This window comes from Staurois parvus, unplaced genomic scaffold, assembly GCF_062004578.1.
Source record: "Staurois parvus isolate SC_StPar_1 unplaced genomic scaffold, SC_StPar_1.0 ptg000827l, whole genome shotgun sequence".
Classification (NCBI taxonomy): Eukaryota; Metazoa; Chordata; class Amphibia; order Anura; family Ranidae; genus Staurois; species Staurois parvus.
In genome coordinates this window covers 7498143-7513525 of record NW_028318623.1, presented here as the reverse complement: position 1 = coordinate 7513525, position 15383 = coordinate 7498143, and the positions used below count along the sequence as shown (strand labels likewise).

The 15383-nt window shown below is 40.5% G+C and overlaps 1 protein-coding gene across 1 annotated transcript in view; it reads left to right on the top strand.

The window, feature by feature from the left end:
• Positions 1 to 12788, top strand: part of LOC149443898 (cell adhesion molecule CEACAM5-like) — an 81589-nt gene extending 68801 nt beyond the window's left edge. The window contains exons 6-8 of the mRNA XM_089655232.1: positions 5254 to 5490; positions 9107 to 9385; positions 11888 to 12788. Of these exons, the coding sequence (XP_089511358.1) occupies positions 5254 to 5490; positions 9107 to 9385; positions 11888 to 12042 (671 nt within the window). The 3' untranslated portion in view covers positions 12043 to 12788. The remainder of the gene's footprint in view (positions 1 to 5253; positions 5491 to 9106; positions 9386 to 11887) is intronic.
• The last annotated feature ends 2595 nt before the right edge of the window (positions 12789 to 15383 follow it).

Sequence of the window (15383 nt, the reverse complement as noted above, 5' to 3'; positions counted from 1 at the left end):
TGTTTTCTATTGATACATGCTTTATATTTTCAAACTAATGGCAGTGCTAGTACTTGAAACTTGTATAAGAATATCAAAAATTAGTTTTGGGCAACAGTGGTGTGTCATCATAAATTTCTTACCACATCTGTGTCGTAAATGTCCTCTATATACTTCATATCTCCACACAGCGACTACAGTTTGTATGCTGAGAAATGAGAACATAATACATGTGCAAGTCTCATTCGGTTTATAATCTTGTCTTAGTTCAATTTTAACAATACCGCAGTAAGGTCTTGCTTTACTGGTACCACTACAGCGGGGGTCAGCAACCAGCAGATCGTGATCTACCAGTAGGTCATGGCCAAGTGACTGGTAAATCATGGTTAGGGGTTGCTGACCCACCATCCCAGAGCATGAACAGAGTGCAATGGAGAGGGGCTACTTGTAAAGTTGGAGCCGTAGTAGGGGGCAAGAACCACATAAGCCGGTGTCTCCTCTGTAGCGCTGACTCCTACGCCCTGTCATGGTTAGTGAGTGTAGCACCTGCCAAGCATGACCCATTCAAGTGAATGAGGCCGCTCTGCAAGTGCCCTGCAACCTTATGTAGTACAGCAAACAAGGGGTTAAACAGGCAGCGGTGTGTTACTTTCTCACCATCTGCTTTACCCCCCTGGACCCCGTAGAAGCATGCAGTTGAAGGGTGCTTGCAGCATGGCCTTATTTACTTGAATAGATTGTGATTGGTCGGTGGTAGTACCCACCAATAGCAACAGGGTTTAACCTCTTCACGCCGAGTGTACGCAAATATGCAACCTCTCGGCCTACTATTTGCGTACTATTTGCAAACAAACATGTGCTGAGAGCGCGCACTCCCAGCACATGTGTCTGCGTCACATGGAAAGGTCCTGACCTCTCCTTGCAATCGGGACTTTTCCAATCATGTGACAGCCAATCATGGCGGTCACATGACCCTAAACTCCGCCCCGCCTCCCAGCATCAGAAACCCCTTAAAGGGCCAGGAGGTGCTGGTGCAAAGGGGTTTCTAAACCAATACCTACCTATAATTAACCTAAGTAACCACACTGACAACAAATGGAGTTAATGGCCCAAAAGCGGCCTTTTATTACAACCATCAATAAATAACATTTTTTAAATAACAGAAAACACAGTATAAACATACGTTCCTGCAAGGTCCCAATAGGCATCAAGAAAAGGAACACCTGCATCCTGTTTAACTAGGCCTCCAGCCGCAACATCACTGACTCGGAGACACCACCGCAGATACCCCCACCAGAACAACTGGAAGCCGTACCTCAGACGGGTTCCTACATAGTGCCTTTTCTTGTGCCCACATTAACCAATGAGGACCTTGCACCCCTCCAGACGTCCCCCAGCACCGATATGGCACAATCGCCATCAAGACAAACCATAAAACAATGGGGGGCGGGAGGGAAGTTTGCCCTGTGAAAACTCTTTTCAGACTGAAAAACCCCCTGCCACACACTGTAAGACCACCTCTCGTAGCTCCCCCCACTACTTCCTTAACTATTTTAACTCCCCCTTATGCTAATGGGGCTCTGCCTATCCCAACCCTCTTTAACTCCTGTCATGCTGGTCCTTCGTTCAGGTCTTCCTTCTTTTTACTGGTTCCTGGTGAGGAACTCTGTTGATATCACAAATGGCTGAACTAGGAGATCTTCACTGAAATTCTTTAAGAGAAAAAAAGAGAAATGTGGAACATCTAACAGTACCACTTGATCCAGATTTTGTAATAAATCAGTATATGGCTACCACTTTAGGTGTCCACAAAAGAAGGAAAAAAAACCTTGCGCAGAAAAGGTTCCAGTATAAAGTAAAAAGCGGTTACCTAACTGAAAAAATGTGGCTTGGTCTAATAAAAAATTTTATTGATTACATAATAAAGCAGTACAACATTACCAAATTTCCGCAAAATCTCACCCCCCGCATTTCAAGATCACTACAGTGTAAATGCATGACAAATAAACAACAAAACAATGTACAATCGTAAAACGTCTGGACATCCGGTTAAGCCTCGTGCACACGATGAGAATATTTTTTTGGTATTTCAGTCGTTTCGAAAATGAACAGGTTACTGAATTTACGATAATTCTCCTATGAGAGTATACAACTTCAGAAGTGATGTAATGTATTGTATTGTAGTGTATACTTTTGTATCCGAGCATTTCAGACGAATACTGTGTCCTGGTATCGTACAAGAAAAGTTTTCGTATTTGTCCCTTTTTGGATAATTTTGCATTAACTGTAATTTTTTTGGCTCTCGAAAGCCATGTACTGTACTAATGATCAGATTATCAGACGATCACTCCGAAAGCGGTATTTTTCTTCCGTTTTTCTCATCGTGTGTTCCAGGCTTTACAAACCGCACAGCTGTTCACCAATGCAGATAATAACCTGCATTACTGTGTTATACAAGAATTAAACCAATAGGTGAAACCTGTGTGTTTAGCCCTTGCAAGCTCGAACAATTAAACCAACACAAAATCAGCAAATAAGGACATTATAAATAGCAGCTAGTTTCTGCACAGTGTCAGACAGTAGTCTCATTAAGGAGTTACTAAACCATACACTATATCTGGTCTCCCCGGACCCTGCATTCATTATATATGGTCTCCCCGGACCCTGCATTCACTATATCCGGTCTCCTCGGACCCTGCATTCATTCACTATATCTGGTCTCCCTGGACCCTGCATTCACTATATCTGGTCTCCTCGGACCCTGCATTCACTATATCTGGTCTCCTCGGACCCTGCATTCACTATATCTGGTCTCCCTGGACCCTGAATTTACTATATCTGGTCTCCCCTGACCCTGCATTCACTATATATGGTCTCCCGGACCCTGCATTCACTATATCTGGTCTCCCCGGACCCTGCATTCACTATATCTGGTCTCCCCGGACCCTGCATTCACTATATCTGGTCTCCCCGGACCCTGCATTCACTATATATGGTCTCCCAGACCCTGCATTCACTATATCCGGTCTCCCAGGACCCCACATTTAAAACGTGGTTTTGCCCAGCCTTGCCGACCTGCCGCCGTATTTCTACAGTGGCTGGGAGGCATGTGGTTAATAGACCACAATAGGGCAAACAAGAAGGTTATTGTTTGGATTTACAAACACTTTAAGGCCTCATGCACACAGGGTGTTTTCCCTGCCGCTTTTAGGAACATCAGGTGGTTTTTTGGGGTTATTTGCTGCTTCTAAATAACATTCTAAATAAACATTATAAGAATTGCTATAACATTATAAAGAATAAATTATTTGTTCTGGAATATTAAATTAACGCCCAAATGCTTGACATGGTACACACTTTTATAACCAACGGGAGTTTTTTGGCCAAAATGCTGCTGCCAGGAGGAGGCTTCTAGGGGAGTTAAAAAAATGTCCTGTGTGCACGAGGACTAAAGCAACGTTGATGTTTTGCACTGCATGGACATAGCACAGGTTTGGTTTATGAAGAAAAAAGGGGAGATATTCAGGGCCAGTGCTTCCACTAGGCAAACTAGGTGTCCACCTACGGTGCACTGCCACCTAGGGACGCCTGGGCACAGCTCAGTCCGGTGCTCTCTTTGTGTGGGATGCTGCCATGTCATGAATGATCCTTCAGCTGAGAGGAGGGGCGGCAGAGGGTAGGAAGAAAAGACAGAGGAAGATGCCCGGTGTCGGGGGCCAGTGTAGCAGCTGAGCTGCTGCTCCTTCCAGTCTTCCTCTCAGACTCAGTCCCTTACTGCAAGCTGCCTGGCAGCTGCTGATCACTGTATAGTTCCAGCCCTTCTCTTCCCATTCATCAGTGGAGGTAGAGCAATGTGCAATGTGCCAGTGTCACTCACACAATCTGTCACTGTGTGGGATTGCTCAGTTCAGCTTCCTGCTGTCACAGCATTTTATCTCCACCCATTGCCTGGGGAATTCCAGCCTGGGATCTGTCAGAGTGTGGATCCATCATTCCCCACTCACTGCAAAGGTCACCAAGCCACTGACAGCTACAGATACAGTCCATCTGTGACACAGATTTTGTCTTTAATATTAGTTCTTCTGGCATCTTATGGCACTTATTTTTGCAAACTAAACGAAATTTAGCAGTTTCATGTTTTGTTGATTTAATATTTTCTACTGTTTTTAAAAATGTGTAGAACTGAGATGCAAACTTGGTTATATAATTGTTACTCCCTACATGTTTCCCCTCACAGGCTTCTTCAGTGGTGATTTTTTTTAAGAGATTTCAACCGCTGAGGCAGTCTAAAGGTATATCAAAGGACAATCATACAATTACCAAACAACTTTAATATTTTGTAATTAATACAATATAAATATATAATTGTATAAAGTTGTATGGTAATTGTATAATTTTCCTTTGATATACCTTTAGACTGCCTCGGCGGTTGAAATCTCTTAAAAAAAATCATCCCTGAAGAAGCCGTGAGGGCGAAACACGTAGGGAGTAACTGCAATTATATAACCAAGTTTGAATCTCAGTTTTACTCTCAGTACTGACATTGTTTTTTCGTTTCTGTATTTTTTCCTTTTTTGTTGTGTTTTTTTTTTATAAAAATACAAAATAAAAATGATATAACTTTTTAATATGTTTGGTATTCATGTTTATATACCCTGAAAGTCCCATCTTCTCTGTTGAATATTTGCAATTTTAAGGGATGTGGTGCAATAATCATATCTGGTCGCCCGCTCACCATAAGATACAAAGTCAGCAGTGTGTATCAACTGAATAACACACTTTTTTTTATCATGCACCCATTTCTAATGTTCATACACACAGTACATGCAATTTTCATTGTTTGGGATTATCTACAGGTAACCATATAGATTTATGCTGGCCATACATGTATAGGTTTTCGTTTCAAGAATATTCGTTTGATTTTCTAATCATTAGTGGGGTCAAATCGATGTTCATTTTCGATAGCAATGACAGGAAAATTCGAAGGGGAAGGAAGGAAAACTTTTCTCAATCAAACTAATTTTCGGCCAGTGCATCGTTCAGAAATGAAATCCATTTTAAAGTGGAATGTTAAAAGCAAAAGACAATTTTTAAATGACATTCGCCCATTCATTGAATGTACAAAGAATTATTGTATGACTTTTCTTACGAAAATTCTTATCCAAAAATCTTCATGTGTATGGCCAGCCTTAGAATGAATCATTGATGATGATGATGATGATGATGATAATGTTGATTTCACCTTCTGAGTTGACAACATTTTACATTTCATAGGGAAACCGGAAGAAAACATTACTTGCTCTGCTACAGGTGATGGACAGCATATTACACTTGGCTGTTCCTGGTCAGGAGGACATCCAGCAGCTAACATGTCCCTGATCTTCAATGGAAGGACAGAGAATGGAACGAACAAGGTGACCAGCCAGGTACCCTTAGATGATGCTAAAGGAAAATATCTCACCTGCCATGGAGGTCAACTGGACAGAAAAACTCAATGTACATTGCGAATAGGTGAGTTTCAGATTTGTCCATTTGAAGCATATTCATATCCCCATCGTCCACCACAGGCAGCGTAACAATCGATCAGGCTCAGAGCCCAGATAAAGCAACATCACCATGGGCTCTGTATGATGATGGCAGCACCCTGGTCCAACAAAATTTTGTCTTTCATGTCTCCAGGTCTTTGTACCTATAAACATGAGGAATTTCAAGGATGCCTATTTATAAAGAGAAGCTTTGGAAGCATTCCCTTTACTATGGGGTTGATTTACTAAAGGCTAATTGGCTGTTCAATATGAATGCACGTAATATGTAAGTGAGCGCTAAACGTCACTATAGCCGCTGAACACCAAAAGGCACCAAACAACCTCAAAGAAACTATATAAGCAAAGGGTGCAGCGCTAAGAAATTGAAAAAATCATTAATAATGTATATAAAACATATGCAGATATATTGCTGAAAATAAAGTGCTCAAAAACCAATTAATCGTGTGACTCAGTGTGCTCAATAATCACTATTGAAACTACACATAACACACAATAGTGCATATAACAATAAAGTGCAAAGATATAGTCCACACATATATTAATTATCCGTGTCACTGCGCCGTGACTGATCAATGATGAGTGTGAGTGTATAGTCCACAATATCCCAGTGGGTTAGGTGCTTGGAAGATCACAAGGATCCCAGTGATATACGCAAAAGGTAATGGTGTCCAAACTGGTAAAAGACTGCGCACTCACCAGATGCACAATCAGTATGTGCATGTAAGAGATACCCCTCTTAAGGTTAACCCGGGATTTCCTACGGAGTATGGTCTGGTCTGCTGCTGTTCTCTGCTCACTCAGCTGACAGGCATGGCTCTAACCTCCTCATACGTGGCTCTGTGGGTAGGAGGAAGCTCACAAAGAGTCCCAGAAAGAGGAGGCCAAATAGCGTGATACTGTTTCCAATATTGTGAGTTTTATTGTATCCAGCAAGCATAAGATAAATAACAGCTACTGACAAGATGATGTGGATCCAAGATGGCCGCTAGGACCCTCATGGTGCCGGCGGACTGACGTCACTGCACTGTAGCTCCTGCCTGACGCGTTTCTTGCAACCGCACGTATTCATAGGGGGTGTGCTTACAGTGCAAGACGTCTTGCAGTGTCCTTATATAGTAAAAATGGCGTACGCGCGGTAAGCGCGCACCATTTTATAGAAGAGAAATGTCTCCAAAACCGGGCGCCATTTTACCAGAGTGCGCGCATGCGCACGCACCATAGTATCGGGGATATGGGAGCGATCAGGCACCAAATAGAATCCTCCTATGGCGCATGCGCACTCGCCATAATAACGGAGACAAAAAAGCATTCAGTGCCAACCAGACCACCAGGGGAGAATAAGAACCATCGATTATTAAAAATGAGTATCAGAATGATGCTCCAATATTAATGAGTGTTAACATTCTGCAGTGTAAAGGGGAAAAGTAAAAGAGCTTAGAGTAAATAAATAAAATGACGGCCGCGCGCATGCGCAGACAACCCCTTCATAGCTGTAATGTTATACATATAATGTGCATTACAGAAATACATAATAAATAAAAAAAGGTATCTGCATCCAAGGTGCAGTTAAGAATGCCCCTATTGTGTAAGTTATGGTAATGACTGGTGTGAATGGTGGCACAGGGAGTATTCATAATGCAAAAAATTAATTAATTAACAAATTCATATGTAAAGATGGGTATATGGTCAGAAAACATGCTTAAAATAATACAATAATACATGTAATATAATTAGCGTATCCTACAAACAACATAAATATCTTTATTAAAAAAGCTATGTAAAAATATTAAAAATGATTCTGTTGTAACTAATAAAACTTAAAAAATAATGAAATATAAAATAAAAGATAATTAAAAATAATAATTAAAAATTTTCCCGGGTTAACCTTAAGAGGGGTATCTCTTACATGCGCATACTGATTATGCATCTGGTGAGTGCGCAGTCTTTTACCAGTTTGGACACCATCACCTTTTGAGTATATCACTGGGATCCTTGTGATCTTCCAAGCACCTAACCCACTGGGATATTGTGGACTATACACTCACACTCATCATTGATCAGTCACGGCGCAGTGACACGGATAATTAATATATGTGTGAACTATATCTTTGCAGTTTATTGTTATATGCACTATTGTGTGTTATGTGTAGTTTCAATAGTGATTATTGAGCACACTGAGTCACACGATTAATTGGTTTTTGAGCACTTTATTTTCAGCAATATATCTGCATATGTTTTACATACATTATTTATGATTTTTTCAATTTCTTAGCACTGCACCCTTTGCTTATATAATTGGCTGTTCACTTGATCCTTGCAAGGGAATTTTCTCCAGAGCTCAGCTGAAGGTAAATCTCACTTTTTAACCACTTCAAGTCCGGACACTTTCACCCCCTTCCTGTCCAGGACAATTTTCAGCTTTCAGAGCTATCACACTTTGAATGACAATTGCACGGTCATGCAACACTGTACCCATATGAATGTTTTAGCATTTTTTTGAGACAGATAAAGCTTTATTTTGGTGGTATTTATTCACCACTGGGATTTTATTTTTTTTTCCTATATAAATGAAAAAGTCCAAAAATTATGAAAAAAGTTATTTTGCAAATAAATAATATTTCATCATAAATCTTGCCCAAAATGTATTCAGTTATCTTTTTAGTAAAAAAAATATATCCCAAACTAGTTTGTAACCAAAAATTATAATTTTTAAAATTTTATTTTTACATTTTTATTTTAATTTTTTATATTATTATTAAGACCCCCATCAGCAACAATAGATTGCACTCCGGAAGCAGTGGTGTATTTAGGTTTTGTACTGCAACACAAAAATTGTCTGCCCCAACGGACACTGACCAACACCACTGCGGAGAGATCCTGACACTGACCAACAACCCCCCTGCCCCCCACTCGGGAGAGCCTTCCACTACTCCTCCCCCACAATAGAGAGAAAGATACTCATCTTCAAAGCTCAAGACATCTCTGGGAATGGGAGTCAGGCTCTACATACACCATCAAGCAGCCCACAGCCTCTCTTGGAGCCCACCTGAATCGCATGGCACGCATGTCCCTTCTTTCATCCTTTCTTCTGGGGGGAGGTGCTGCCCCCCTGAAAAATGCTGCCCTAGGCTAGTGCCTTGTTTGCCTTGTGGTAAATACACCCCTGTCCAGAAGGACAGCATGATAGAAAACACACACACACATACACACACACATTCCTTGTCATTACATACATTCAGTGCTGGAGGTACCAGAACTGCTTCCAGCTGAAAACAATCCCTACATATACTTGGTGTACATTGTTTCTTATCACTTGCACAATAAACAGGTAGTGTTCTGACAGTGTATGATTACTGAAGTATAAAATCATCCTGGGATTGTTGTCTGATCTCAATATACATTCCCACCTGGCTCTGCAGTTTCCTGCATGCCGAAGTCTACATTACATAAAAATACATTAGTTTGGTCTTAGTATTGTGTAGCCACTTTGGCTTTTATTTTATAACCAGTTTTCAAGTATGTAACCTGAACCCATTGTATAACTGCATGACTGTATGCTTTTTATGTGTTTATTCCATCAGGACTTCCAGAAAATCCAGGACATGACAACAACGTCATCACCGATAGAAAAGTTGGAGAGCCTCTAACCCTGACAGTGACTCTGGAACCTGGACTGCCAGCGACGTTCAGTTGGAGTTACACTGTTACCCAAAGAAAGGAATTCTCAGTAACCAGCACCAATTTTAGTTCCAGCCTCCGGATCTCAAGCGTGACTGCGGACGATGCTGGAACATATGAATGCAAAGCCCAGAATATTATTGGAACTCAGAGCTTTCTCTTCAAAGTCAAAGTGGATGAAAGTGAGTCTATTACAAAGTCTATATCTAAGAAACATAACATTTTAAAATCTTCATATGAAAACTTTGTTAAAGAAGGACTTGAAATGAATAGCTTCGCAACACATAGTGGTATGTAGGATGCCATACACTGAGGAAACACGTTAAAATCAGCCATTACCACAAGCATATGTGTGAAGATTTTTTTTTTTTTTTATTTAACTACTTTAATGCTGGGCACTTTCATCCCCTTCCTGTATAGGCCAATTTTTAGATTTCAGTGCTGACGCACTTTGAATGAAAATTGCGTGCTCATGCAACACTGTACCCATATGACATTTTTATCATTTTTGAGACAGATAGAGTTTTCTTTTGGTGGCATTTAACCGCTTCCCCACAGCCCTATAGCAGAACTACTGATACTGAGTGGCAGGTCTGCGCAAAATAACATATACGTGAGTTTGTATTTCCGGGTAGGGGGCACCCTATAACTTTCACATAAACCAATTCATTTTTTTTTTTTTTTTCCAAGAAATTTTTATTGAGATATGAAAGGCATAACAAGTCATAAACAAATACGGATCGCAGTCCGCGCAAGTCTTTAAGCATGTTCTCCCGTAACGCAGACGGGTTCAGGACATATAAGTAAATTGTAGCTCAACCTGAAATACAGTCCTAAGGGGAAGGCATAGTATATACCCATAGCAATGATGTTAGCAGTATGTAATTTATAGAAATACGGGGTACAATAGTCCTTGTGTAGGGAGATCTAAAGAAACAGGACAGTGAGGTATATAACAATAGTCGTGTCAACTCAAGGCATATATGTCTTAGGATTCCGTACAATTCATTTACATGTATTGGCTTTTTTTTTTAGTAAAGACATGTAGCAGAATAGATTTTGCCCTAAATTTATGACGAAATTTGATTTGATAGCGCAAAAAAAATAAAAGTGCAGAGGTGATCAAATGCCACAGAAAGAAAGCTCCATTTGGGGAAAAAAGGACATAAATTTAATGTGGGTGCAGTGTTGCATGACCGTGCAATTGTTAGTTAAAATAACGCAGCACCGTATCGTAAAACATGGCCTGGTCAGGAAGAGGTTACCCCTCTTCCTGACCAGGCCATGTTTTACGATAACAGAAATTCTGTAAAAAAAACTGTTTTCTTAGTTTTTGTTATAAAATTTGCAAATAAGTAATTTTTCTTCTTCATTGAGGTGCTCTGATAGGCTGCACTGATGTGGATGCACTGATGGGCACTGATAAGCAGCTGATGGGCATTGATATGTTGCACTGACGGGGCTGCACTGATCATCATCACTGATTATCAGTGTAAACCGTGTTCTTGTTGGTGTCAATAGGAGGAATAGTGCTCCATCTTTAGCGTTAGTGGGAGGTATGGGACCCTACAATGATGTTATTGGGAGAAAATGTTCCCATCAATAATGTTAATGGGTAGAATCGTGCCCTATCAATGGTGTTAGTGTGAGGAATTGTGCCCCATCGTTGGGATCAGTAGGAAGAATTGTGGCCCATCGTTGGGATCAGTAGGAAGAATTGTGCCCCATCATTGGGATCAGTAGGAAGAATTGTGCCCCATCGTTGGGATCAGTAGGAAGAATTGTGGCCCATCGTTGGGATCAGTAGGAAGAATTGTGCCCCATCATTGGGATCAGTAGGAAGAATTGTGCCCCATCGTTGGGATCAGTAGGAAGAATTGTGCCCCATCGTTGGGGTCAATGAAAGGAATGGGCCAGTTAAGAAAAATCTAAGGGCTGCAGTTTGAGGACTGCTGCATTTGTAAAATTCAGTTCCACATGTGTCAGTGGTTAGGTTGGCTGGTTAGGGTGATGTAAACCATCAGCAAATCTTTTCACCAGAAAAGGGAGGACAAGTATTTATAATTTAAAAGGATTTATGAAGAAAATACGTTTTACTGATATTTTCCTTTTTGTTAAAATATAACAAAAATTAATGCAAAAAATATGCACTTTATAAAAAGTGAACTATATAATAAATTTAAAGGCGCCAAGCTTATAATTAGTAAACTGTATACATGTGAAGAAGCCCTCCTTAAAGTGAAAATACCACTTTCAATATTTATATGAAAGAAAAGAAAAGGCACTAACACAACAAAACATCCATGAAAAAGTCCAAATATAAATGTATACAAACTATACATAACAGTCCTTACAACAAATGAAGAAATCATCTATAGTTGACCGATGTTCATCTAGTAGTGTATTAATTCACTCCACCACCAAAAATGCACACTCACAGCCAATCCGGTGACCTCTAACTCAATAAAGGCCAATAAAGGCCAATAAACGCTGTAGGGTTAACCAAATACACCCCCAAATCGATCACATCATTGATAGGTAGATCTCCTGAGACATCATCATATCCTCATGCAATCGCTCCAGGAACACCAGAACATTAGACCACCAGAGAAATATGTGAGACTGCTAAAATTGAGACATCTTGTTTTTTTCGTGTTTCACAGATGTTGTTTTTCCTCCTACAGATGGCTTGAGCGGTGGAGCAATAGCTGGTATTGTAATTGGGGTTCTGGCTGGTGTCGCTTTAATTGGAATTGTTGTGTTCTTTATTGTGAAGAAAAGTGAGTTTTTTCCCTTCTATGATCTGCTTAAAGTGGAATTCCAGGAAAATGTTAACTAATCTTAAAAACACTCCATCCCCCTATTCTAACCTGTATAATAAAACAGAGGTGGCTGCAGAGGAGAAGAGAGAGCACTCAACAATGGCTGGCAGAGCCAGAGTGGTGATGTCACCCATAATCTTACTATGGCCCATCAACTGCCAATGCTCCCTCCTTTTCCCTGAAGTCGCCGCTGGATGACACAGTGGGCCGAATCACATGACTGAAAATAGGTTACACAGGTTAGTTGATATAGGTGTAAGGAGGGGTAGAGAAAATTTTTAAAATGAGCTCTATCCTGGAATTCTACTTTAATGTGTGTAATATATGTACAGTCTGTTGTGAACCTGCTGTGTGTATGTTAACATCTGTACCTTTTCCAGCCAGAAAAGCCTCTTTAAAGCTCCTTCTCTGTGATTTAAGTTCACTATTCTGCTGAAATTTGGTGTCTGACTTTCCCTGACTTCATGAATAAGCTCCACCTATTGCTATTCCCCTGTCCACTGAGAATGCCCTACTAACCACTGAAGCAGTTTTATTGGACAGTGAAATGGAAGATGACAGGGCAGTGAATCTATATCAGAAAGAAGAAGCTTTTCTGACTTACAATGGTAATAGCAGGCATCTCAGAGTCTTAGCTAGGATCTATTAAAGCTTAAAATGAAGTTCCTGCCCACTGTGTTTGGCTGTTTATCTTCTCCTTCCAGCCTTTGTGCCGTCTGCATATTTGTTACTAATTTAGTTTCATTCCACTAGTAGTCCCCTGTTCAACATCACTGCACGTAATCTTGGCACCTTGAGTAAAAAGCATATCACAATATTACGTCTTTTTGATTATTATTTTGTTTTATAAAACTATTAAAATGTAATATTCTGATAAAGAATGGCTATATTCACTTATCAGTTACACATTAACTGAGACTTTGATTTGTAGATTCAACTTGAGGTTGGGCTCCCCAGAGGTGGGAAAAGTTATAATTGGGCCATAAGCAAGGAAACAGCTCCCAACCCCCTCATCACTTCTATTTAACTTTAAAAGAAGTGAGGCACTTGTTGTCAGTTGGTTTACTACAGGAGTATGAAGGTTGTACCTGGGCCCAATGGACATCTACCAGGCCTTAGATCACTGCCTTAGTTGCCTTGTTGATGATTGGACTCTGGTGCTCCCCTACCTCACTTGAATTTGAGCTTAAGTGATTCAACCTTCAAGAGATTTGAACATACTGTGGGGAAAATAATTATTTGATCACCTTCAGATTTTGTAAGTTTACTTACAAGGAAATAAAGGGTCTATAATTTTTATCATAGGTGTATTTTAAATGATAGAGACACAATATCAACCAAAAATCCAGAAAAAACATATGATACAAATGTTATAAACTGAGTTGCAGTTCAGTGAGTAAGGTGTATTTTAAATGATAGAGACATAGGGGTTTATTTACTAAAGCTGGAGAGTCCAAAATCAGACTCCCTTCTGCATGGAAACCAATCAGCTTCTAACCTCAGCTTGTTCAATGAAGCTTTGGCAATGAAACCTGGAAGCTGATTGGTTTCTATGCAGAAGTGAGTCTGATTTTGGACTCTCCAGCTTTAGTAAATAAACCCCATAATGTCAACCAAAAATCCAGAAAAAACATATGATACAAATGTTATGAACTGAGTTGCAGTTCAGTGAGTAAAATAAGTATTTGATCCCCAAGAAAAACATGACTTATTACTTGGTGGAGAAACCCTTGTTGGCAAGCACAGAGGAAAGATGATCTTGTAGTTGGTTACCAGGTTTGCACGCATCTCAGGTGGGATTTTGGTCAACTCTTTTTTACAAATCTCTAAATCCTTAAGGTTTCTTGGTTGTCGCTTGGCAACTCGAAGCTTCAGCTCCCTCCATAAATTTTCTATAGCATTAAGGTCTGGAGACTGGCTAGGCCACTCCAGGACCTGAATGTGTTCCTTCTTGAGCCACTCCTTTGCTGCCTTGCTGGTTTGTTTTGGGTCATCGTCATGCTGGAAGACCCATCCATGGCCCATCTTCAGTGTTCTAGCTGAGAGAAGAAGGTTCTCATCCAAGATTTTACAATACATGGCCCCGTCCATTGGCCCCTCAATGCAGCAAAGCTGGCCTGTACCTTTAGCAGAGAAACAGCAACCAAAGCATAATGTTTCCACCTCCGTGTTTGACTGTAGGGATGGTGTTCTGAGGGTCATAGTCAGCATTTTTCTTCCTCCAAACATGGCGAGTCGAGTTATTGCCAAAGAGCTCAATTTTGGTTTCATCTGACCACAGCATTTCTCCCAATCCTTCTCTGAATCATTTAGATGTTCATTGGCAAACTTCAGATGGACCTGTACATGTGCCTGTTTGGTGACTGTGGATCTAACTGAATTGAGATCATTCACAAACTCCTCCTTTGTTGTTCTGGGCTGATCCCTCACTTTTCTAATGATCACCCTTACCCCATGAGGCAAATTCTTGTATGGAGCTCCAGACCGATGGTGATTGATGGTTATTTTGTATCTCTTCCATTTGTGAATAATCCTTCTCACCAAGCTTCTTGCTGATGGTCGTGTAGCCCATTCCAGCCTTTGTGCAGGTCTACAATGTTTTTAGGGTGGAACATGTAACATGTTCCCATAGCTGCAGTCGCGCCCCTCCCTCTGACAGATAGTATGGGGAGACGTTTCCCCATACTATCTGTCAGATTTGAAAACAGTGCAGCTGAGTTCTGTGAATGAATGCCTACCAGTCCCAGCAGCCTTGGCGGCTGTCGGATTGTAGTTTTTAATTAACTACCACAGTGCTGTGGAGTGCAGTGGTAGTTCATTGAGGCTTCTTGCCAGAATATCTGCTTGCTCGTACATCCCGTACATCCTGTACATCCCGTACATTCCATACATCCCGTAAAGCACGCAGATATTCTGACAGGTCTGCAGGAGACCTGCATGGCATTAGCGATCTACTGATGGATGGTGCAATGCTTTGCAGGCTCTTGCAGACAAAAATAATAAATGCACATTTTTTTACCTGCAAAAAAATGTGCATTTATTATTTTTGTCAAAAAGGTGAACTTATCCTTTAACGATTTAGAGAAGATCTGTATACATCACAACCAATCAGCTTCCACCTATTCTAGTTTAAATACAAAACAAGGGTGACTACTGTTCATCATGCTTTTCATACATCCAGAACTACAAGTCTGCTCCTAGTTTTAGGTGAGAGGCATACTTTTCTAAATTGTGAACAGGCAGAAATAAAACTCATGAAAATATTTATCTTGGCATTTGTGCTGGATTTCTTCTGTAATTCTTAACATTCTTTATGTCCTTATCCATTCTACAACTAAAACCTTTCTATATCCTGCAG